Genomic DNA, 25,228 nt, shown 5'->3' on the forward strand with positions numbered 1-25,228 from the left:
AATATTAATTGAAGTTCATATTGTGCCAAAATGTCTGCTATTTAATGACAATCCATCACTGCAAATCAAATATCTTTGGCTTAATTGTGAGCCAAAATTCATTTGTTTCCTCAAGTGAATTTAATGAAGGTTTTTAGTATGATTAAGAAATATTGACTCATGAGCTTTATGGTAAGTGTTGATCTGTGTGGAGCTGGAGGAAATATAGATTTCTCTCATTGACTGGTGACTTCTTTAATTTCAACTGTCCAGTAATGATGCCATCAAATCATTCGAGTGCATTCACGTTGTTAAATCTGGCCTCTTTTGTTTTTTTTTTCAAGCTATAATTGTGCTACAGCAGAAACTTAAATTGAAAGGCTGAATAGACGATGTGTAGCAGTTCTTCAAATACCTCAATCATAACCTCACCTTTTCTCTTTGACTTAACTCTGATTGGAAGATCAGATTGTTCCATTTACATGCTTCAACAATGTCACCTGAATCACTGAGGATCATTCCTTATCAATATTGAGGATGGATTTGTCAGCTTGTTGAAAAGACATCCAATGTTTGTTCTTTGCAACCACCATTTATCTCTTAACTGTGTGAAGAATCATGTTATGCAACAGACGTGCTCACTGCTCTATAGTACACATCGGACAGCACGTAGCCTCTACACAGTCCCTTCACCCCTGGAGGTCCCGGGTCCAGGTTGTATGTGCCTTTTATTGGTAGTTCTCAGGTGTACAATAATCAAACAGAACACCAAATACACAATAATACAACAAAGGAGGGTTGGAGTGGTTTAATTAACATTTGTCTTTGCTTTCTTCTTGAAGGTTGGCAGCCTAATGTTACATTCAGTGTTTGAAATCCACCAAATGTTTATTGAAATCCGTTAACGTAGAGTTAGAGGATTGTGGTGTGAAAATTTTAATACAATGCGGCTGATTTAACACATTTTGTTGAATAATTACCACTGACTGAACTAATGAAGACTTGAATAAAATAAAATAAATCTTTAATAGACACGTGAAGCAGAATCACTTGGAATGACTATAATTATTAACGGAGTCACACTAGAGACAAAGCTCTGATGATGGGGTAATAATAGTTACTTTCATTGATTTCAATTTCAAGGTCATAATTAGTGGACATTTTTCCACAATCAAGATTAAGTTGTGTACCACTTGAAAAGCAATTTCAAGAATGTTTTTTGCATAAACTTGAATGAGGCTACATCAAAATCAAAAAGTTCATTTCACCCTTTTTACATTTTTGAGTGACTGCAATGTCTTTATTTATTTAACTGTTTGGTTTCTACAGTTTGTAGTTGTGAGATCCGTTCAGATGCTTTGCCTACATTAAAGTCTCGATTTGAAGGGAAATTAATGTGATTTAAGAAAAAACTTACTGACGTCATCACTAAGAAATTCTGACTTTACGTGAAAAAAAACCTGGTCAAACTGTGAAGCTAATTTTAAAGAATAGTTTCTTGAGAGTGATGTGTACCCTTCGGTTCATTTCTCTTCTGTCTTTTCTGGATTGTAGACTTCACCACAGTCTTACAAAGGCTAAACTCGTTAATTAGTTTTAGGATTTTTTTTTTTTCTGAGGGAATTATGTTCACCCCATGGGAAGAAAACAAGAAAATCTGATTAAATAAGAGAGTATTTGGCTAATTTAGGGAAGTTTATCAATGCTAGTGAAAATCACAATTCGAGAAGACAGTGTGGGTACATGTATTAGGTATTTATTCCCACAAGGCTTCTGATTCTTGTGCTTTTTCATCAGAAAGTCTGATGTCATTTGGAGTTGTTTTTTTCCGTCGACTTCAAACTCATCTTCTTCTTTTCCTCACATTGATTGGAAAGTCCATAAACGTAGAGCGAGCTATGCCCGTGGGATCCCTCTAAGTACCCTCTGTTTCTCTCCTTTGCTCGCGTCTTCACTGCGTTGTGTATTCCCACTTGCCATCTCATTCCTTTATAAATGCTTTTTAAACCACTTGACTGGAAAATTGACTTGGCATGTCAATTTGGCCGAATTTGCCCAGCCGGGGCTCGCTGTTTGTCTGGAGATGCTTTTATTGTTGATACTCTTTTCGTCAAATTCTCTTGCGGGCTTCTTTTTCGTTCCGTGCAGAGTGAACTTGTACATTTATTTCGAAGCTATTCAACCGGGCATTTGGAATAAGAACAAGGTCACCGAATGCTGAAAGTGCCAGACGGAGATCAATGATGTTTGAATCAATTTTCTACCGCAAATAATGCAACACCGAGCTATAATTAATCGCATGCAGGCACGCCAAACATGAGCAACCAGAATCTTTCTGCTTTTGAGAAATAAATTTGATTTAATAAAACACCTTTTTATTGTGAATGGAGTTCTTTATTGGAAGGAATCTTGCGAGACTCTTTGATATATGCAGACTGAGGCCCCGTTGACACAACGTTTGAAGTGAAAAACTCATCTGTTTGCATTTCCATTTGTGAAAAGTTATGTGTTTACACTGAATGGTTCTGAAAATGATGTTTGTTTACACGGAAATGGCAGGAATGCTGAAAACGATGCCAGGCGACGAGTTCCGCTGTTGTTTGCCAAACCACACACTTTGCCAAACGTTTTCATTTTCAGTAGCACTGTTGTCACATAAAGAAACACAGAGAACGCAATGAAAGTTTACCATTTATAATTGAGATCGTTGTCGTGGAAACGGAGCCTGAGAACCTCGGCAATAGATTTATGGGTGGATGGGGGGCTGTGGTGGGGAGGGGGGGGGGGGGGGGGGGGGGGGGGGGGAGTCACAAAGACCTTTTGATTTTAAGGTTTACAACTTTTGGTAGTAGTTGTTTTAAATATAGGTCAGTCAAGCATTTAATTAATTTATGTCACAGCACTACTCAGTTTAAGCATTTATGTTAGAAGTGAATAATATATTTTAAAATGTTTTAGTTTTTGTTTAGATTAGGTGGTGCAGGATGAGATGTCAGTTTTTAAGGTAGAATCTGAGTGGGTGTGGCAACTCAGGGAGAGTGAGGAAGGGAGGATGGGCTGGCTTGATTGGGAGGATCACCTGGACAGGTGCGCTCCTTTGTCAACACAAACCAGGGAGATGTTTGGAGCTTCACTGACCTGGTTCGTACACAATCTTTAAATTCAGGATAATGTTTCCTGACAATCTTTCGGGCAGCACTTTTTGGTCGCATTCAAGGAGAAAATATAAGGAATAATGGTAATTTTTCCTAACTTGTGTCTTCTCTTTGGGTTTGAATTTTCCAGGTGCCTGCTGTTGAGAAGAGGGATCAATAAGAGGTCCTACCAATGGAAATGTCGCCCGAGCCTCTTTTCTGCACTGATGAATGTTCGTATCCTCATTGGGACTGTCAACTTCTAGGTTTTCGGCACTTGGACTGATTGGACTGTTTTTCAGTTCTGAATCATCACAAAGCAGCAATCGCAGCTAAAACACTTGGAAACTATAGACTGGACATTTAAATCTCATGTACATATCAGTAACACATTGGCCTTATGTTTTAGATTGAACTGAAATTCTTCCACTTGGTCACATTAACTCTCTGTACATCATCTAAATCGACTTCCCATATCAGAGGGTTATTAAAGCATGTAGCTGTTTTGTCATGCTGGTAATCTGGAAACACACCAGGAACATATCCACACAAACTGTTGGAACGGCCGTTTTGTTTGAAGGTGTAACCTCCTTCACCAACCGATGACTCTCAAAGAAGTCCGACAGTTGGGTATTTACAGAACACATGCCCTTATTGGACAACGTACAGTAGCTGCCATCACCTTCGACCCCGCTGGAAAGAGTGCATGCCCGTAGCCGCGCCACGCCACCGCTGTCGTGGCCGGCCGTCTCAGGACGGTCGCCTTCCTCTGCCATGACCCGGCTGATGTTGGGCAGGACTCTGGAGCGCATCTGTAAAGGCGTCCTGCTGCTCTGCGTGCTCCACTTCCTCATCATGATGATCCTGTACTTCGACGTCTACTCGCAGCGATTTGACCTCTTCAGCCGCTTCAACAACGGCCGCAACGGATCCAGGAATAACCTGAGTGGCGCCGGCGGTGGACATCATTACTACTATTACAATCTCTCCAGGCCCAATGCCACTTTAGCCAGCCTGCTGGCCACGGGCAGGCAGCTGGTGCCGAGCGTGGAGCCCGACAACACTCAGACACCTTCTCCTAAGCCGCTGCCGCCATGCCCTGAGAACCCGCCCGGCCTCGGTGAGTCTTAACGCCACTTGACTACGTCCCGGTCGGGGATCAGTCATGTTCTTTGTGATTTTCAGTTTCGTGGATGTCTCTTACCTGAATTGGATTTTAGGACGCAGGCAAGTTTGAGTCATTTAAAATGGGTTTGATCCCTAAAAATAACCAACTTTTTTCATCCCTGCTAGAAAATGACCTGTGCCACAGCAAGATGAAACTGTGAAAAGCGAATGCTATTCTAACGTGGTTTTTCATTGCAAAGCTTTCAAAGAGACTTGGAAAACATTATAAACAAGCAAATAGTTGTTGTTGCACTTTCACTGATCATGGAAGGTTTGAGGTTGAACTGGTATGATCCATTTTAGGGTTTTGAATGTGACTGAAAACAGACCAGAACAAGGCTAACGTTGGCTGGCTGGGGTACGTTGTTCTGCCGAACAGTTTTGTAGCCATTTTATCTTGTTTGGTTTGACTCTTCATCTACAGATTCGGCTTTGAATGCCAGTTGGCATTTCCTTTGTTCAGATCATGTTCATTCAGGCTGAAAACCACTCATTTAAAACTGGTTTGTGTGACGTTTGTTTGGAAACAGTTTTAAAGTCACTATTAGTATTTTTGAAATCTGTCAAAACAGAAGAGAAACTTTGAGTTTTAAGATGACCAACAGACCGACTATAACAAACACAAGTAGTGCGTGTTGTGAGCTTTGTCGGCTTTTATCGTAGGATTTATAACAACGTTGAACTGATCCACACTCTTGGTTGAGATTTGTCAATGAGGCCTTTCTTCTTCGTTGATTAAACATCAATCCGTGTGTGCTGATTTGACTGTGTTTTACAGTTTTTGTTGCAGACAAAGTAAATTAGAAAGTCATAAGATTCTGCAGTTTGTTTGATCTGATATATTATTCAAAGTGTTGGAGGAAACAAGGGGGTTGGGGGAATGTCTTTTCCCTGTGTATTTTTTTTCTCCATTTTTAGACTAGAATATTCAATAACAATGTTTGATCAAAATATTAACTTGGTGAGTTACTATGGTTTCACACTTACAACCTGACATACAATCTGTGTACAACAGGTGTTCGCAGTAACCCACGTATCCTTCAGTTTACACAGTCTTAAAAATCTCAGCGCTTCAATCTTGTCTGAAATGGTTTAAGATGTGCTGATTTCCAATAGCGGGTTTCCCTTTGTTTTAAGTACAGCATTACCGGTATATCTTATTGTGCCTCCAATCTATACTGCACCTCCTGTTACAGCTCATCCAATCTCAGCTTCTGATGTGAGATTTTATATTTCTGTTTTCACAACCTTCCGTCTTGTTTAATTGCCTCCTCTGATGTCCCATTCACTTGATTTGTTTATCCAGTTGCCTCGTAGTTATGGCCATTACATACCGAGCGCCCAGTAACGTAAACCAGGAGGATTTGCCCGTCATTGATTAGCGAAATGAATTGGAGAGATGAGACCTTGATGCGAGCTCTGAAGCTGGGGGCTACTGTTTTATATTCTGTAAATAAATGCGTCTCCAGTCTTATTCCAATTAGCAGGGAGAGCAAGTGTAGCCATAATTTAGTTTTTTCCGGGTCAGCCCGAAGCATTTAATGGATTTAACGTCAACGATTTACACCGTGGTATTTCAGCCTTAGAGGCCCACAGCGGAGCTATTAACAAGAGATTCATGCAGTTCCAGACAAAAGCCCAGGTCTACAGAAAAACACACACGCATAAACACACAGGATCTCCTCAGTGCTCTATTCCCTTAAAAGAACACAAGACGTTGAAGCGACTGAATTAATCAGGTTCCGCAGAGCAAATGACTTTCTGGTTGCAAACATCTTGTTAACACATCGTAGATGTTCCAGTTCAGCACACTCTGCCGTGCACTCGCGGTAAATTGCGACTTTTCTTCCAAAAAGTTATTGACTTAGGTTTTAAGCACTTGTGAAAATCTGCACAGTGTGTCAACAATGCTGAAATGTATCAATCGCACAAAGAAGTTACATTCAGCAGTGATGTTTATCTGATTGAATCAGGGGTCTGTGTCTGTGGTGACCGAAAGCCGCTTTTGTCACTTTCCACCAAATCAAATAAAAAGTCTCATGTACAGTTTGGATTTACACATAAAAATAAAGTTCCATTTACAGATTGGGATGAAAAAAAATTATAAAATTTTTTGTTGTTTTTTGGACTGGATTTTAGTGGTTTCACTTTTTTTCAGTATTTTTTTTTTTTGACAACTTTGACATTTTCAGGTTTTTCACCATTTTGTCTCTTTTAAGCAGTTATGCAAATTCCCTCCCCTCCTTTATATGCCTTTCATTTTTCCACTGAAGAGCCACAGGTTGCAGACCCCGGCACTCGATTCTTCTATGATTTAAATATATTTAATAACAGTAAAAGATGTGTAATGACCTATTACATAATACCAGCTAGTAATGTAATTTGGTTTCTTGAATGTAATATAGTCCATAATACAGAGGTCTGCACCCTGTGTCTCTTCTATAGCAGCTCCCTGAAGCTTTCAGAAAATGATTTCTAAATTAACATTTAGTTTTTCTATCTCATTTGTACATCACACTGATTTAATCTTATCTCCAGGATAAATGGTCAAAGTAAACTGATTAAGCATAATCTTTTTTCATTAAACTAAAAAAACTAAAATACAATCCATTCATTCATCTTCTATACCAATTGTCCTGTTCAGGGTTAAAAAGGAGAAACAAATGCAACAGCTAACACTGTTCTCACCTTTAGGAAATGCACAGCGACTATTAACACTTGAACGGCTAAAGCGGATAAAGTAGCTGAGGCATCAAATGGCTAAAGTGGGAAAATCTATGAAAAAGAGAAGAAAAATCTGTAAAAATGGCTACAAAAGCTAAAAATGCAATAAAGCATGTTTAAATTGTCTGACACTTTGTGAATGCAACCTCAGTCATTGACTCTTTGTTTTTTTTTAGATGGTTATTCATTTCAGTTAACATGTTTTATTTTGTTTTTATGGAAAACCACAAACAGCTCTTTTAGTTGTAAATGTCGCAGATGTATTTGATCAATGATCGTAATAGCATTTTTACAATAACCGAATAAGGTATTACAAAATTAAAGTAGCAATAAAAAGCCTTTGAAAATGTAAGAACTGCAGCCAATAATTTACTAATGCATAGATAGAGCTGCATTTCTTCAAAATAAAAGCATTTTATTCTATGAAAAATGGATATAGTGGATGGGAAAGTACACATACTTATTCATTGAGGCAACACAGTTGGGAAATTATTGGCTTTATTACATTGAGAATGTCGAAAATTATTATGTTATTGGTTTTTACAATGCACTTTAAATTTTACATAACTTTTGTATTGAAATCCACAAATAAAAATTGGAAGAATTTCTGGGAGATGTAATAAGTTGGCCAAGTTTATTTTTCCATAATATCTAAGTAATTTTATTTCTCCAAACACAAAGAAATAGGACCACACTACCATGTATTTTTTTTAATATGGCGAATATTTCCGGTGTTAATTGTGGGCAATATTGCTCCATTTGAATGTATACTTGCATGATGGGAAAAACACCCACATTATGAGATCATGACTGAACAGCTGTTTAATTAACACTTCTGGTACAAAGGTCATATGTATATTATAGAAAACGTGTAATGGTGTGAGGTTACATGAATGAACGTGCTTTGTGGATCAGTCACTCATATTCACTAACATGTACTTATCTCCTATATACGTCCACCCGACAAATCTGAGGTTGACAGTCACACTGAACCTATTTGGTGTATAATTACAGTGGACACACACACACACACACACACACACACACACACACACACACACACACACACACACACACACACACACACACACACACACAGACCTCATTGATGATTGCGCTCAGGACGGAAAGAACCCACTCCCACTGTTATTTCCCATTAGCCAAAGTGGGCTTGACCTGCGATCAGAGTGCTGATTATCTAACTATCGTTTTCCCAGTCAGCTCGTTCCTGATACTAATGAGTAAAGAGCTTGCGCATCAGTGAGACGGATTTCATCCTGGAAAAAGTCTTGTATTTATCTGCCTGGGGACGTTTTCATTGCTTTCAGTGCTTTCAGTGCTTAATTCTCCCGGTTTAAGACGTTTTACAACCTCATTGCAAAACATTTGGGTTGTGGTCGAATGAAACAAACAACCAGGAGCTTTGAAGCAAAGCAAAGGGACATTGGCGGGATATTCGTGTCAGATAAATGCATCAATCAGATGCACTAAATCAGGAATTTGAGAAATCATACAAAAATAACACGAGTGCCGCAACTGTTTTTAAAATATATTTCAGCGTTGAATTCCATTTAGTTTCGGAGAAAACAAAGATTATCAAACATTTGCTGATTAAAGGTTAAAGCTGGTAAGCATGCTTATACGGCACAGATTGAGGTATTTTCCATCTGTTATCAATATTCATTGCCGTTGGGATTATACGTGGTTGACGACAGATTTTTTTCTTTTTTGTCAGGAAACGCTCAGTCATGCACTGATGATGAAATGTAAACATGTCTTGTCTCTTGTTCCGACTGTTTCATCCGTAAACACGCCTTGCAGACTTAATCCCTCGCAAGGGCCATTGTGGCACTGTCACTATTTTCCCTCCTTTTTTTTTTTTTCCTTTCTTCGCACCGATTCCTTTTTCTCATTTGATAATGAGGTTTGTAACGTTCTTTGAAATTGGAAATGGGAGATAAAGCTGTCGGGCGCGAGTCGTCTGGAGCCGAGGTCGGGCCGATTCCATTATTTTGCCTTGAATTGACTGTCACCGACTCTGGATTTGGCATTCATGCCAAGCACAGGTGTACTCCTGTAGCTTATCTCCGCCTTTCTCTCTGTAATGGAGTGGCTCGCCTCGGGGCCATAATAAGAAGAAAGGCAAAGGAGAAGCCTGAGGGGATGGGGGCATGTGGGGGTGGCGGGGGGATAAAGCAGAGATGTAATAGATGGTGGTATGACGTGAGACGGAGAGGTGGGACGGAGTGAAGGAAGGGAGAGCAGGTGGTGAGGTGAGGGGGTGTCGAGGGTGAAAAAGGGATTGTGGACAGAGGTACGCACACAGATAGACACACATGGGTGAGTGAAAGCGAGGGAAGGCAACAAACAAGTCTTTGGCTGTCCCACAACACCAGCTGACAGGTGCTGCCTGTGTGAGAGCCCTCCACATATCCTGTGTGTGCTTCTTTTAGTCCCTTTGTGGGGTCCCAGAACCCAGGAGCACACTCGGGGTCTGATCTACCTCGTGAGAACAAAAATGTTGAACTAAACCGATTTGCTTATATTAAAGGTAAAATGCGGCTTTGGGGCTAGTCTGGGAATTGGCGAAAGTGAATGAAATGTCCACTTAGGGAAAGAGAACTGTGTGTGTGTGTGTGCGGGCGAGGGAGAGATCAGAAAAAGGCATATTTGGGGTTTGAGCTACGTTGTTAGAAGAAAAATGTTTAACTGTGCTTTGTTCAGCATGATTATATCGGTTAAAACTGGGTTTTAGGGAGAAATGTCCAATGAAGTAAAGGTTATCAAGCAAAAGACAAGTAGGAGGGTCTCGGATGTTCCAGCTTTACATGATTCCGTTACAGTGCGAGTTTTGGGTCAAACACTTTGGTCTTGTTGAAATGTCATCACTATGTCCTCCATGTGTGAAAATCGCACTCTTGTGAATTCAGTGTCCTGACACATGGCTGACCTCGGTTTTTATCAGCTTTATAGCTGTGAAGCCTATGAATCAACAAATACAGGTAAAGGAAGGAGAGGCACTGCCTACTCTACTATACAGATTGAAATGGTTTTTTTACAATTTTTTTTTTCGTTAATAAGTCATTTGGGAAGGTGGAAGCGTGGTGAGGAAAAGTTGACATCCAAATAGGCCTCTTTTTCACACGTGATTGGGACGTGCCTTTTAAATGCATCACTGCCTACATACCGATTTGAGCCGAGTCAGCGGATTTCACACGAACGATTCTCCCACAATACATTCTTTTCTCTCAGATGGTCGAAAATCGTTTGTGGGAGCCTTTAAAGACAGAACTTAAAGGATCGTTTATATTAATCATATAATCCGATAATAAGTCGTCTCCTTCTCGTTGGTAGACAGTGAAAATCGGTGTTTGTAACGGTGTCAACTGCTTGATATCAACCACTTACTTTTCCACCTGCTGGTATTCTTGTTATGTTATCTTCTTGTTGGCACCAGAATAAATACTGGAATGACAGTCTACGCTATCAATTGGCACAACCTGATCTAATGGGAGTGGAGGGCCAAGGTCTCGGTGGTTGGCTTGCTTCTTTTCTTGAATATCTATGTCGGAATACAGACTTCTTCAAGACGACTTTGTGACCATTGTTTCCTCACACTTAATCTCTGAGGTTAGTGTTATAGTGAGTCACATGATCACAAAGATGATCTGATCGCATAATCTGGCATCGCAATCTCTGACGAATACAAGATCCTGAAGCCTTGAAAAAAAATGAAAGATTAAGGAGTGACTGACCTTGTGTTTTCAATGTGTGTGTGTCTGCTGAATTCCAGATAAGCAAGCCGGCTCTTAAGCTATTTTCAACCATCTTCTCCGCTTAACTTATGTGTTTTGGGCAGACTTTTGCTTGAGGTGTTAATACCGGAGTTTAATTACCATTAAATAATTTCTTCCTTAATATTTATAGAGAAAGCTTTCCACGTGCACTTTATTCAATGATCAGGTTGCTGCTTTGAGCAAATGGAATGGTTTTCTCTACTTCATCAGTGATCGTGAAGCTTTCTCGAACTGTTCCTGCGGATTAAGGGCCTCAAATTAAAATCAAGTGTGGCTTCATTGGACGTTGACATGAACCTTAATGTGTTTGGGTTTGATCCGTGAGTTTTTAATACAATAAGCAGTTTTCCAGTTGTGCAAAGTTCAAGTTTTGACATGTGTGTGTGGAATATTAACACGCTGGAACTGTATTATTTAACCTTGCTATTCATCACTACTTCCTACGTTAACGACATGCGGACGCCCGCACGTCCTCACATAGACACACACTTGTATATTTACTACTCAGTGGGTGATTCAATGCTTTTTTTCCAGTTCTTGTTTTAATTGGATGCTCCACAGGGTTTTCCCAATCAAATGTAATTTGCAAGAATTAACCGTCCACTGCTTGCTTTCCGTGGAGCATCCTGCACCTGAGCTTCTTTGATTCGCCAAGACCTGAATTTAATTGGGGGGGAAAATAAAGACTTTCTGCACCGTTTGTACAGAAAATGCAACCACATAAATAAAAGTACCGTGACACCTGGACATTTCCAAATTATGAAGTTTACTGAATGAAAACTTTCCCGTTTACATGATCAGATGGATGTGTGGGTTTATGTGCACGAAGAGCGTCAGTGGATCACTGCAGGAATGTTTCACGCTATTCCAGCCAATTATTAGTTTGTGAACGAGACGAATCGAGCTTGTTGAATTTCTGAAAATGCAAAACTGTTGGGTGTCTGTTTGCATGACAAATGGTGCTTTGAGCCACTGCAAACACAACTTTTTCTTCTTTTCTGCAACTTTGTGGCTTTATAGTTTTATAGAGTCATGCGGAGTAGCAATCCGGTGTGTCTTTTCATCGTAGAGCAAGCATAGTTCAATCAACAGCTCTTAAAGTCTGACCTTCACAATTGCTCGATACAAGCAGGATGAACAAGTTTCGATGATAAACTTTCTTTTCAAATTATAGATTCCAAAAGTTTGAACGGTTTTGCCATTGTCCCATTAACAACTTTAATTTTCATAGACGTTTCCAACCTTTGTTCCGCTTTTTGAATAAGTGCAAACTTTCAACAAATATGAGCCGTGTGTTAAACTTTTAATCACTTTCTTATCTCGAGCTGAGTGGCTGAAGAAGACTGATATCACTGTGGAGAAACTGTGGCTCAATACTGCTGCATCACTGAGCTGCTCATCTATCATCAAGTATGAAACCAGTGACTCTACAACCTCGAGAAATCCCAGCAGATTGTACATCTTGCCGCTGTCTAAAAATGGGACGTCTTTGAAATGCTGCAACAAAGTCTGTATCTTTTCTAATGTGGATTTCCAGTTATAATTCAGAACAGTTTGGGCTGCATTAACTATGGGCCGTTTTTAAATGGAGTTGTTTCGAGTGACGTCAAGACTTCTAGCTTTGTGGTGAATTTGTTTAAAGTCAGTTTCCTCTCAGGTATAGCAATACCTGAGAGTAAACTGGTATTACATGTGTTTCAAGCTACCGTATCCCCTCGTGATTTATTCTTTTAGTCAGCAGATCGTGCTATGTTTGGCCTTCTTACCACAGATTTGGAAGAAATGGAGCATTTGCTTCTTGTCACTTCCACATTAACAAAAAGACAGTCAAGGTGGAAATAATTTCTAGAATGATAACAAAACCCTGAGTTTTTACTCGTATTTTCCTGGCTTGGCTCTTCCACCACTTGGCGACTACCACAGTTAGCCATGGCACTTTACGAACTGCATGTTTGTTTTTATTTACTAAGAGCTTTGTTCAGAAGTCATGTGCTCAGTGTTCACAAGCTAAAGCTAGCCTGACCCACAGACTCAAAAGATTGGGAAGAAAAATGAAGAAAGATTGTTAACCTTGTCCGTGTTAAGGGTCATTGATCATCTGTCACTGTGACGGATAACTGTGGTTGTATATCTGAATTTGCTGGAGACATCTTAAGTCGGACTGAATAACCAATAAGATAAACCATACTGAAATACATATTCATTGTTCTGCTTATACACGTGCGTCTTGTGGACTACTTTTCCTCAGCCAGATGCACTTGTTTTATTCATAGCCTGAAAGGAAACTTTACATACGTCCCCTGTGTGGAGAGGAAATATACGAGAGGCTGCATCTTTGCAGCCTTCCTCTTGGTAAAGTGGAGTTGAAATCTCTTTTGAAGCCGGGTTGAGTCCTGGGAGGTTCTCACGCCTTCACCTTCCCACGACTCAACGTTAGTTTGTGGCACAGCATGTTTTATGACTTTTCTCCTTCATTTTTAATGGAGGGATTAAACAGGAGTGCTTGGGTTGAGAACAATGCTTTGTAAGTGACGTGATCGTGTCTAATTTGGACTTTGAAAAAACACAAAACACATTTATTTGTATACAATTAACTTCAAAGCCTCTGATTTATCCGGAAAGGTGGAGTGTCACCTAAAATAGCAGACCAGGAAAACACTGTAAAATGACTGTGAAGGCGGTTGTGTGAGATTCCTGCGGGCTGTTGTTTGGGATGATTAAATTTTTTGTAAATTGTGCTGGTCGCAAAGAGAGAACATGTGTCAGGATACGTTCACGTTGTGCTCACGAGCAGCAGTGCCTCACTTTCACTCTTTGAAAAATCTTCTGACGCAGAACGTGATCAACTGCATCTAAACTTTGAAGCTACTTCCCGTGGATGTGAGTGCTGTTGCAACCACTGTTTACTTTTGCAGAAAATTCAGTTTGATCTTGTTTTTGATGTCAGCATGCACATGATGGGGATCTCTTCATTGTCCAACAAAACACACTCAAAACAAACAAACTGGATGTCGCAGCAGCTATGATTGCCCCAAGGCCGTCTTTGTTGAACTGGGCTCACGATGTGACGTACAACCTCCGATTAGGGCCACGACCAAAGACTTCTCAACTCTCCCACGATAACAATCTTTTGTTTGCAACGGCCGAAAAGCACACTGTGTGTTTTAAGAGCTTTTAGAGCAAATAGCGCAGGCACACAGGATAACAGCAGAACTGTCAGCCTTATTCCAGAAGGTGGAAGAAGCAGTGGAATGGATCTGCCTCTCTATGGTGCAAGTTCAATTCAGTTTTGCTTTCTTCTTTTCAAGTAAGAAATCTTTTCTTTAGGGACAGATTGATACCACTTTAGGATAAGTACAAGTATGAATACTAACCTTTAGCTGCTTGCCTATCAAGTACAGATAGGCAACTAAATGCCGTTAAGCCTAATTTATACTCCGTATGCAAATGATATGCAAAGGCTATGTTACACACACACCTCTAACGGCATTGAAGGCTCCAGGATACGACTATGTTACTACAGTGTTCTCCTTGAGCCACTGAGAAGTTAAACAATTGATCGACACTCTGCTGGTCGAAATGTCCGTGTGATTAAGTTGCTGGTTTGCTTATCTTGACATTTTTGGAGAACATAATTTACAGTGTCTTTCAGCATTCTCATTAATATAAACGAATCTCCAAAGAGCTGACATCACTTACGTTCTCTTGGCTACCTGCTGCTGACGTTGCTGATAGATTATGTCATGTAAAACTCGCCTGGTAATATATGAGAGCTTTCACGAGTCAGAGTACTGGTTCTGACACTGGTATTGTTATTGGTGCATCCCCACTTATTTTTTTATCAGGTCTTTTTTATGGGAACAGTAACATGTTGACTGACAGCCACCAAGACAAATATCTTTACAATTTAACTATCATGTTTTTGTCCACCACCCACCAATGCACCCACCATCACCAACTCGCATTAGCAGGTTTCTTTTAAACCATTGTCTTTCAGTTTATATGTCAGATTTGTCCACATTGATATGGTCGTGCTTTCTGCTTTTTTAAACCTTACTGATGATTGTTCTGTGTATGACACATCCATAAACCTCCCTAGCCAATGACATTTTGAGATATCATGTGGATGCTTCCACTGCTGGCCTGCCATCTTCTTGGCTGCAGTTAAACCTGCCTACAAGGTTTTTCATGCCTTCTTCTTCAAATTGCAGTGCTCTTCCAATTAGAAGAGTATAACCCACTTTCCTCCAGCAATCTGAAATTCCAGGCCATTCCCACACCCCATCAATAATAGAGAGAAGAGTTCCATGGAGGCAGAAAGAACAATATGATGTCTCATTATGAGTGCAAGGTGTGCCCCGTGACAGAATCTCACATTGATGATTTGGGGTTTTCAAGGCACCAGCTATTTTTTCCAAATCACATCCCATTCTAGCTTTTACCGCATTTCAGCTCAGTCTTTCACACAAGCCTTCATGCCTGGTGTGAGCGTACACAGCAAACCTTTGGCAAGTTTCAGCTATGTTTTTCCATCTCCGTCAGATAAAGATGGAAGAACACTGTCGAAACACGCCAAAGGTATGTTGTGAAAACCTACTTTACTGAAAAGAAGGCAAAATACATATTCACAATGATCGTTAATGTTTTATTTGTATTTATGTACTACTGCATATCAACTACTGCCGAGAGACTGTGTATGTTCCTCACATGAATTATAATAACTTGAAACATAAATGTCAAATGATAAATAATCTATGTTTTGTTTCCATACTTGTAAATCTGATTCATATTGAGTTCAGGTGGCTGTTTGTTTTTTGCTTGTTGTCCTCTACCTGAACCAGGGTTTGAATCTCTTCCCACTATCTTTTTGTCATTTTTCTATTCTCATCCTCCGTCCCCTAACCTCCAACCGCAGCAGCAAAAAAGTTCCACCTCTGAGTCTGGTGCTGCAAAAAAGGAGAGTTTTTCCTTTCTACTGTCGCTTATGCTTGAATTGTTTTTCTCTGTAAAATATGACTGAATGACTATGTTGTATTTACGGATCGGCTCCAGTGCACCATGACCCTGACCTGGATATATATGCAATTCACAACAGCCTTGACTGTATAATTACACAGGTTAAGTTAAATAATTCCATTATTCCTCTTCACAAAATACAGATGACAGAAATCTCAAGTAAAGGTAGCTTTGTAGCTTTAACATTTTTTTTCCCAAGGAAATGGTTTTGAAAACGTTTTTGTGACACCGTTTGAAATGGATGATTTTGTTTAGGGATTTGTTGTTGTCGTAAAATGTAGGTGTATATCCATGCAATGTTGAAAGAAATAGCCCATAAGGCCCTTTATTATGAACTTTTCTGCTAGAAAGAGGAAATAGTTGCTCACTCAGTTTGAATTTTCTTAAAATATTTACTCATTTTAATTCAGCGTTTTTTTTTACATTGTGTTGATTTCAGTCAGTAGTGGACATGCCTCCACTGTCTGAAAGGAGTTGGGGTTTAATTTTCTAAACTTTCCATTCATTTAAATAATTCATCTTGGGCTGACTGGTTAATTACTCAATTTTCTGTAGTGCTACCAACTCTGAATACAAATTTGCAAAGCAAATCCACCAAAAAATGGTAGGAATTCATAAGCGGGACAGAAAAGTGTGTATGACGGTGACTTAATGCTGCCACCAAATGACCAAAAGTGACATTTAAATTGAACATCCTTCCCCTTTAAACCAGATGATATCACGGGTAGGCTGAGAATTAAACAGAAAGACAGGACTTGTTCATTGAAACCTTGAAAATAAGTAAACCGCTTCAAGGTAAACAAATAATGGAATAGCTGAGAATTTAACATGTTTGTGTTCATTAGGTAAGGAAATACCATTAGACCAGTGAGAAGGGAAAGTGCCTGTTTCCTCTGGTTTCAATCAAACCAACAAACAAGGTCACTCCTGTCAGACACACACTGCTGCACACTTCCACACAGCCAGGGAGGCAAAGGCCTTCTGACAACATAATGGCTCCCATAACTTCATTAAAATGGCCTCACTTCCCCTCCTCGGAGCGAGTCCCTTCTGTCCAGGTTTTGCTGTGTGTGTAAGTTTTCTTCCACATGTGGAGCCTTGATTCCATTTTTCCAAGCCAATTAGCTATTCAGTGTCTTCAGTTCGCCTGGGTATTTGCTTACCGACATCCCATTGTCTTCCTGTTTAAGTTTTAAAGCCAGGAACGTATGAGAAGCAGGCCAGCATTAGCATCGTGTGTGCTTTTCATCCAGTGACCTTTAAGCTGTGACTCATGTGGACCGAAAGGTGAAACGACGCAACGTGATTCATCCTAGCAACCTTTAATGAGGGAAGAAAAACTAAAAAGCTCCTGATAGGCAGCATCGGTAATGTTGGTTTTTATAATGCGGCTTTTACCAGCAACATTGGGAGCAGAAATAAAGTGGGGGAAAAAATTGCTTCTGGTGATTTTGGTAAATGCTGTGATGCAATAAAAATCCTCCCCAACTCTGAAGCCCATGAAACATTAAGATCTTTATTTTACACTCGGAGTTGCACCCTGTGCAGAGTGCTGAACAAGACAAAGTCCAAGTTTTAGTGCACCGTGTAGCTGACATTTTTGTGCGAAGTATAACATACTCTGCAGCACAAAATATATTCTATGGTTTAGTGTAAAGCGTGGCATAAGCAGTAGCTCAAAGTTTAGCGGTGCACGTTAGCGCTCAAACTTTTGCATGTAATGTCGAGCGCACATTTAGCAAGCTCAAATTTTGATGACATAGATTAATGCTCAAACTTTTGCACGTTTAACATGCGCATAAAGTTTAGCACATGCACGTAGTTTAGTTTAAGTATTGTAGTGCACAGTTCGGCACACACAAAGTTTGGCGGCACAGGTTGGCTCTCGAACTTTACCACATAGTGTCGCACATGCATGAAGTTTAGCACACAGAAAGGTTAGCTCGCGCATAAAGTTGAGTGTGTGCAAGTAGTGTAGCGTGAACACAGGTGGCACAGGTTAATAATGCTGAAGATGTTGCATTGGCACATAGTTTAGCGCATAACAAGATGTGTGTGTGTGTGTGTGTGTGTGTGTGTGTGTGTGTGTGTGCACGTGTGCTCGAACAAGAAAGCCCTCCACATGATGAATGACAAAACATGTTACACACACGCACACAATTATTCTCTTCTCCCCTGCCTCAGAATCATTTTCTCCCTCAGATCCTGTCTAGTTTCTGCCTCTCACACAGTTGCAGGAACAAAAGCAGATGAAGATGGCCAGAAAAATTCAAAGGAACAAAATTATTGTGGCGATTCCTTTTTGTAAAACAATGTTTGGCAGAGTCCAATAAATAACCGCATAATATTTCACAATAACAAACACGGCTGCAGTGAAAATAGCAATATGGGGATTATATTATCATGTGTAGGACTTGTGCAGCAGTGTGTGGCAGAGGCAGGGTGAGCTAAGCTGCAGAAACTTTTATACTTGCAGCTTTTTGAATATATGCTTAGAAATATATTTGAAAACCAACGAGTCTGCAATGCAAGCTGCACTGTTATCCTCTGTGGAAATTAGCTTCTCAGAGGAAGCTAATAGCCGACCCCCCAGGGAGATGACGCAGTAAACGATGGGGGACTGTTTTATTTGGTTGCCTAGCAACAGTGACACACACAGGGCGAGCTCAAGGTAGATCTTCACTGTGGAATCGGTAATAAGTCAAGCGAAAACAGAGAAGGATTAAAATGAATTGTCTGAAAAAAAGTGAAAATAGCTAAAGCAACTAAAACAAAACAAATACATTTGACAAAGAAACCAAAAAACTCAATGGCCTCAATCTGATTCCACCTCAGGCTGGAAACCGCACCACAACATTTAAATTGAAAACGCATTATTTGCGCGCTCTCGTTTCAAAAGGCTTGCATGGCATTGTTACAAAGAAACAACAGAAAACACAGATGACTGTGTAGCTGGCATGCCAACCTTGGCGTTGTCCCTGTTGGTTGCAATTGAAATCACACACATGCACACAAAGACCAGTAAACATTAAAGATGGAGAGTACATGGACATTTGAACAGACGGGCAACACAGTTGGGTTGCTCTTGGCAAGATTGCCTTTGTTGTGATTTCCCCCTTATTGCATCCAAGTTAAATATTAGCATATATTAATGTGGTATGTTTTAATGTAGACATAGAATCCCCATAGTAGTGTGATTACATGCATCCAAAATGTTGATTTCAGGTGAAGGCAAAATATTGAGATGTGTATCGTGATATATGGCCGAAGAATATCGAGATATTGATAAATGGCCATATCGCCCAGCCCTAGTCTGAAGGCCGCCATTGTTTGTTATTTGGCATTTACCTTTAAATTGTCACATGGAGACGATAATTGGAAGGCCGTTGGCGTGAAGAGTGGGGCTGTCTTCTCGGACCAGGTATAAATTAGTCTGGCTAGCCAGCACTGTGAACACGGCAAGCTCATCCAGTGCTTGGGTTCAGGGAGCAGAAGAAAGTCTCACAATGGGAATAATAAATCATGAGTAAAGAGTTCAGTGGCTCTGCATCTCTCCCTCACTGCAACAACACGCTCCAAGGGGGGAAAAAAAAAATCTGTTTCCATCCAAACGGCCTCTGTGGCTTTCATGGTGAGGACCGTGTCGACAAGTTAGCTTTGGGTTTTATAGTTCCCCCGCAGGTACTACAGGCTGAATTTTAAGCTCCAAATTAACCAAAAGGCACAAAAACACATTAGAACCAGATAAATTCACACAGGATTGATGGGGCCATAAAAATAGGTATTTTACTGGATATTTAAGACCGGATTAACCAAATCCCACCTGTTCTCTATCGGGGATTTAAAGCCCCGATCACTTTGTCACATGCTTTTATGTAGCAGGATCTTTACATATTTACTTACTCAGAAGATCAGCTGTGAACATTAAAGTTGTTGCTTTCTGACATTGTGACCTCTTTTTTTTTTCTCCATTTCACGAGTTAATAAAAGCAAGAAAATTGAAAGTAACTTAAAAGCAGTAGAAATGCTAGCTGGATTCCTTGAATCAAAGTCAAATTAACAACTTCCACATGTTTCTACCACGTTTAACTCCTTTAACCATGAATGCTCCGATTGGAGTGACAGCGCCTTGCGTGGCTGCAGCCTCCAATGGTGTGTGAATGTGTGTGTGAATGGGTGATTGTGATGAACTCTTTGTAGATTAACGCTGTTGGTTGTTTTTGGAATGAACACATACATGTGTCATCTACTTGGAGCCCGAGCACTGCAACAAAGTTCCACCTTTGGAGCCGTTTTCAAAAAGCTGCATTTTCAGTAGCTCCAAGCACAGTTGACCCCCCCCCTCAATTTTTTTTTTTAATTTGATGAAAGTTTTGCATTTTCACTTGAAATTGTTGTGTAAATGTTTTCCCTCAACCTCGTTAAAAGTCTGGAGTGAGTTATGACTTTTTTTTAATTATCAGCAATGGCAAGCAAGTTTAAAACTGTCAAATTTAAAAAATATATATTTTTTATTATTTATTATTTTCGATTTATTCATTTTTTTATTTTTAATTGTTTTGATTTTCTTATTTGAAAAAGTATATTGGAAACTTCAATTAGTGTCTTGAAAAATGTTGTTAAATTATGCACAAGAAAAAATGACTTTAAAAAATCTTGCATTTTCTACAAAAAAGACATTCTCATATAGAGGTTTTGCATTATTTCTCAAAATGTAAAAACACAAGAATAGCTTTATTTGATATTTTTCCAGCTAAAATGCTCAAATACAGGAGACGGAGAGTAATCTGTTTACTTTTAATAAAATGTGGTGTCAGAAACTCTGTTTAGTGTCGCAGCTTTTCATAAGCTGACCTTTAGCTGCTTCGATTAGTGTGCAGAGTCGGCGTTGATGTTTTCGAGAGGCTTTAGACTCAATGGCAGAGCCGTTGTTTAAGTTCACGCTGATTAATTAGTGGCTTAATTAATGCAAAGCAGTAAGTGAAGGCAGGAGAAGAATAGCTGATGCCTTTCAGCTATTCGTTACAATGATATTGTGGGATGTGAAAAAATTATGCAGGATTCAACATCAGGTCTTTATTCCTGTTTCATTGACCTGAAAAAGGTGCTGTGTTGCGTCGGCATGTAAGTAAACCGAGTTAACAACACAACCAGTGTGCACAAAGCAGCGTATGCGAACAATGACTGGAGGTTTTATGCAGCCCAAGAGCTATTTAATTATTGAGGGCTTGTCGAGAGTGGTGATCATCACTACCAACTACCGCACCGCTGCATTGTTGCTCCTCCTTATTGGACCCGTACCGATGTGCGAGGTATAGAGCTTTGATTGAAACAGAACTAAACACAAAAACAATGAAGCCACTTTGATAAGAGGCAAAACGTCTTCCAAGACCTATAACCAAGTCTAGTTGACCTGATTAAATTTGCATTGAGGCGCCTCCTACATGGACAAATGAGAATATGGATAGATGAAATGATTGAGGTGGGAGCATTTTATAAAAAGGGTACCATTTTTTAGGATCCGAACAGCGGCTTTGACTTGGATCAAGCTGCCCACTTATACCTCCACACTACCCTCAAAGTGCTTAAACAATTTGATTACACAGAGTATAAGGATGTTAAGTCTTAAAGTGACCTAAGGGAGCTCTTAGCATAGCTGATTTTTGTTATTTTTGCCCAAATCAGTTGATTAATCCCTTAAAAGCGGTAGAGGTGACTTGGATTATAGTGTTTGCACAGGGGGACTAACAGACAATGGACAGGTTGTCCTGTAAATATGGACAAATCCTCGATATACAACATATCTTTCCACCTTAACCTCATTTGATGAGCTCGGTATTTAAAGGACTCTTCAAACCGCAGCAAGGCAGAAGCAACGTCTTCAAAAGTCAAAGCTCATCTTCAGATCAATCGTGTCACTTCACATTGGCAAGTCCCTGAAGAACCCAACGCCGTTGGCACAGTTTAAAAGGGATGTTTAATACGGCGAGTGGGCAGATATTTTGTCGTACTCAATGCTGCATCCGGTTGCTGTTTAATGTTTTTAAGTAAGTGGATCTCGGCTTCTTTAACGAGGCAGTGTCGGTACCTTGAAAGAGCGTTGGCTGACAAAGCTTTGTGCATATTCATTCGCTGTGCAGCTGGAAACCGCTATGCATTGTAAATCCAATGCAGTAAAGGCAGGCAAACACCTCAGATCTGCTTCGGAAAGGAAACGCATGTGGTAAATCCACAGTGCTCTGCTTATGCAACCCATGAATGATGGGTAGGGTTTTTCCAATATTTCTTTCTGTAGGTTTAGAATAAGATATGAGCTTTGAGAGGCGGTTACGTCACGGCACTAAAGAGTTGGGACCGGTTGTTGGAGCAGCGAGGACAGAATCATATCTCCATATAAACATTGCAGCAGAGCCTGCTAAGCCCATTTCGCATTCGCTGCCCAGCCTCTGCTTCAACTACCTTCGTCTTCTACAGACCTCCTGTTAGAGTTCAAAGCTTTGTGAAATTATGTTTAGACCGGTTCTTGTTGACTTTGCTTTTTAATTAATTGGGCCACTAATCGGGGAACGAGAGTAATCCCTGGTGCCACACAAACAGCCTTTTGTAGTTTACGTTTAAGTGGATTGACATTTTGAGGTAATTGGCAATAAAAAAAAAACCTGCAAAGTCACCATTTGAATGTTGAAAATCACAGAAATGCCATTGTATTTATGATGAACCCAAAGGCTACCTTCTCTTCATTTCGCAGTGTTTGGACCATCTAAATAGACAAATAAGCAAAATAGCTGTAAAGTAACAGATTGACCTTCTGAAGCAGTTTACTCAACGGGTGTCAAACATAAGGCCTGCGGCCCACAAGAGGTTCCAAACCACCGAGCGAATTGTAAACATTTCATAGAATACATTGAGAAGTAGAGACAAGACCACACTGTGATGCTGCCACGAAAGCCCGGTTCCTTGTTGCGAAAGTGTATGTATTTTTGAGACTAATGCTAGTTTACAACAGTTATAGCGGAAGTTTTTTTGAAGGAATCGGTAAAATTGGCTTTAAGTTGAGATTGTAATAATTTTCCACAGTAATTGTCCGATTGTCTGATCACATATATTTTGAGCCACGATGAAGGCAAACTTTAAAGTTTAAATTCAAAGGTTATTATGGCACTATTTTACCGGTCTGGCTCATTCAAAAAACACTGCTGAAAAGGAACCCTTCTAGAGATGAAGCGGATTATTCAAGTGTGCTTGACATCGAGGTCCCACTTCTCGCCGACCCAATGATTTAACTGATTTCAGACTTTTCTCAGCAATTTTAATCTTGGTTGTGTCTTATTTTGACCTGGCTAATTATCTTTTGGTATCACTTATTCATTATTCTGCTCACAAGTGGAGCCATCTTCAGCGCTAAGCCTTCTTCTCGTTCTTTCCTTTGTCTTAGGCAGTTTGTTTCGCTTGATGCGGCGTGCAATCGGTAATTAAGTGAGTGAAACATTGCGAATGGACAAGTGGATCATCATTTCCTTCACAGTGTGAGGAGAACAGAAATCATATCGAAGCCATCGGCAGATTTCGGGAGGAGAAACTTTGTTTTTGTCTCGCACAAAGTTTCTGCTCACTTCTCATCACAAAAACACATTTTTCTTTTCCATTTGACATATTTGAGATATGCACAACTGCTTGGAAGGGAGCCAAAATGGTTCAAACAGGTCAAATGTAAAAATGGTCTAAATATTACAAAAGAAAGGTGATGCCACAAAAATCAGTTCCAAAAACAACTGAAACTGTAATGAAATGTTCTCCAACTTAAGTTGTAACTGAAACTTCATGAATGCAAATTGTTTGTACTTATATCAAAACTATACATGAACTTAAGGTGTTTTAGCCTCATTTTAAAGGTAAACTGTGTTTTGTGGCTCTGCTGTAATTTCATTTGATGGAAAGTGACAAACTGCTCTTTTGGTCATGAAGGTTTTAGACCCCTGAGCCCAATTAATCCTTAATCTTATATTTATGTGTTCTTCTGAAAATGAAACTCAATGTTTTGAAGATTTAAAACACATAATCTGATTTTGAGCTTTTCATCTAATATAAATAACATATGATGAGATTTACTAACATAAATAGAAAAAATAACTGTTTCAATGTCCTTAATTTCTAGTTTGTAGTTTTTCTTTGAATTTCATTGCAACCAAAATTACTCTTGACAATTACTTGTGCTGTAAAATAAATGTATTTTAAATGTTTACCCTTTACAAGACAACGTTGTCAGTTATTTATTGACACATTGCACTGCTTTGAGACTTTAAATATAAAAGTTAAACCACATATAATACTTTTTTTTTTTTTTAACACTTTGCAAGATAGTTCTGTGGGCTGAAAAACATCCTCTTAGGGCCTGTTTTGGCCTGCAGGCCTTATATTTGATGCACACATATAGGCTTAAAGAGAGAAAGTGCTGAATAAATCACACAGTTAATTTTATTGGGAAATAAAGCAAATTTTGACATTTTGAAAGATCCTCCCTTGGGCCATAATAAATCTATAGAGTTTTGGCCCGTAGGCCTTATGATTGACAGGGAAGAAGTGTTGGTCATGGCAAGGAAACTTGTAGTACTATTTATTCAAACCAATCTTTAATCATCACTGTGAAATCTTAAAACCACAAATAGCTTTCATTCTTTTCTTGCTCCAACAGTTAGGAAAACAAATGCATATGGGTGTATGTGCGGATGATGTAAACCTCACCCGAAGTGTTTTTTATCTCGTCGTGTCTGCATTTGTTTCATTGTGTCGCTTTCCTTGAGGCCTCCAGACAGACTTCCTAAATTTGGCACGCTGTAATCTTCTATTTTCCTCCCGCACGTCACGCTCGTCTTGTGCATAATGCACGACTGCGCTACGTCCCACCCCTGTTATGCGCAAGTGTGAAACCCTCAGCGCATCAATAGTTAAGACGTTGCCAAGGCAGGCAACGCAACAAATTACCGTCACAATTTAATTATGCATGCCGGAGCGCAGTCGGAGAGTGTGTATGGATGAATGCTGCATTGGGACGTCAGGCCTGACGGATTAGCATTGTGAGAGATTTGATGTGGATTAGTTAAAAGGATTATTACTAGTTGTGGCGCACCGGCAGACTGCAAATAACAGGGTTTGTGTGTATTTGGAATATGAAATAATGGGATGAGCACTTGCTGCCGCTCCACAAAGGAGAACGATCTGAAGACTTTGCATTTCGAACATCACCTCGTCCGACTTCATCTATTTCTGTCGGTGCTGTATGTGACGTGGTGTGTGTGTCTGTGTTTCCACCACCTACTGCTCACTCCAGAAGTTTACTCCAGACTTCTTCCACTGTCTCAACACAGAGACTTTTAAAAAGGACAGTGTCCGTTCAGCATTGGACATGTGTGT

The 25,228-nt window shown here is 39.8% G+C and overlaps 1 protein-coding gene across 1 annotated transcript in view; it reads left to right on the forward strand.

Annotated features, from left to right (window-relative positions):
• Nucleotides 1–3,819: 3,819 nt before the first annotated feature.
• The window catches only part of b4galt2 (UDP-Gal:betaGlcNAc beta 1,4- galactosyltransferase, polypeptide 2), a gene marked incomplete at its 3' end in the record, with an annotated part of 141,650 nt that continues 120,241 nt past the window's right edge, over nucleotides 3,820–25,228 (forward strand). Inside the window, exon 1 of the mRNA XM_080503975.1 lies at nucleotides 3,820–4,233. Coding sequence (XP_080360101.1) covers nucleotides 3,888–4,233 — 346 coding nt within the window. The 5' untranslated portion in view covers nucleotides 3,820–3,887. The remainder of the gene's footprint in view (nucleotides 4,234–25,228) is intronic.

Source organism: Blennius ocellaris, assembly GCF_963422515.1.
Source record: "Blennius ocellaris genome assembly, chromosome: 10".
Lineage (NCBI taxonomy): Eukaryota > Metazoa > Chordata > Actinopteri > Blenniiformes > Blenniidae > Blennius > Blennius ocellaris.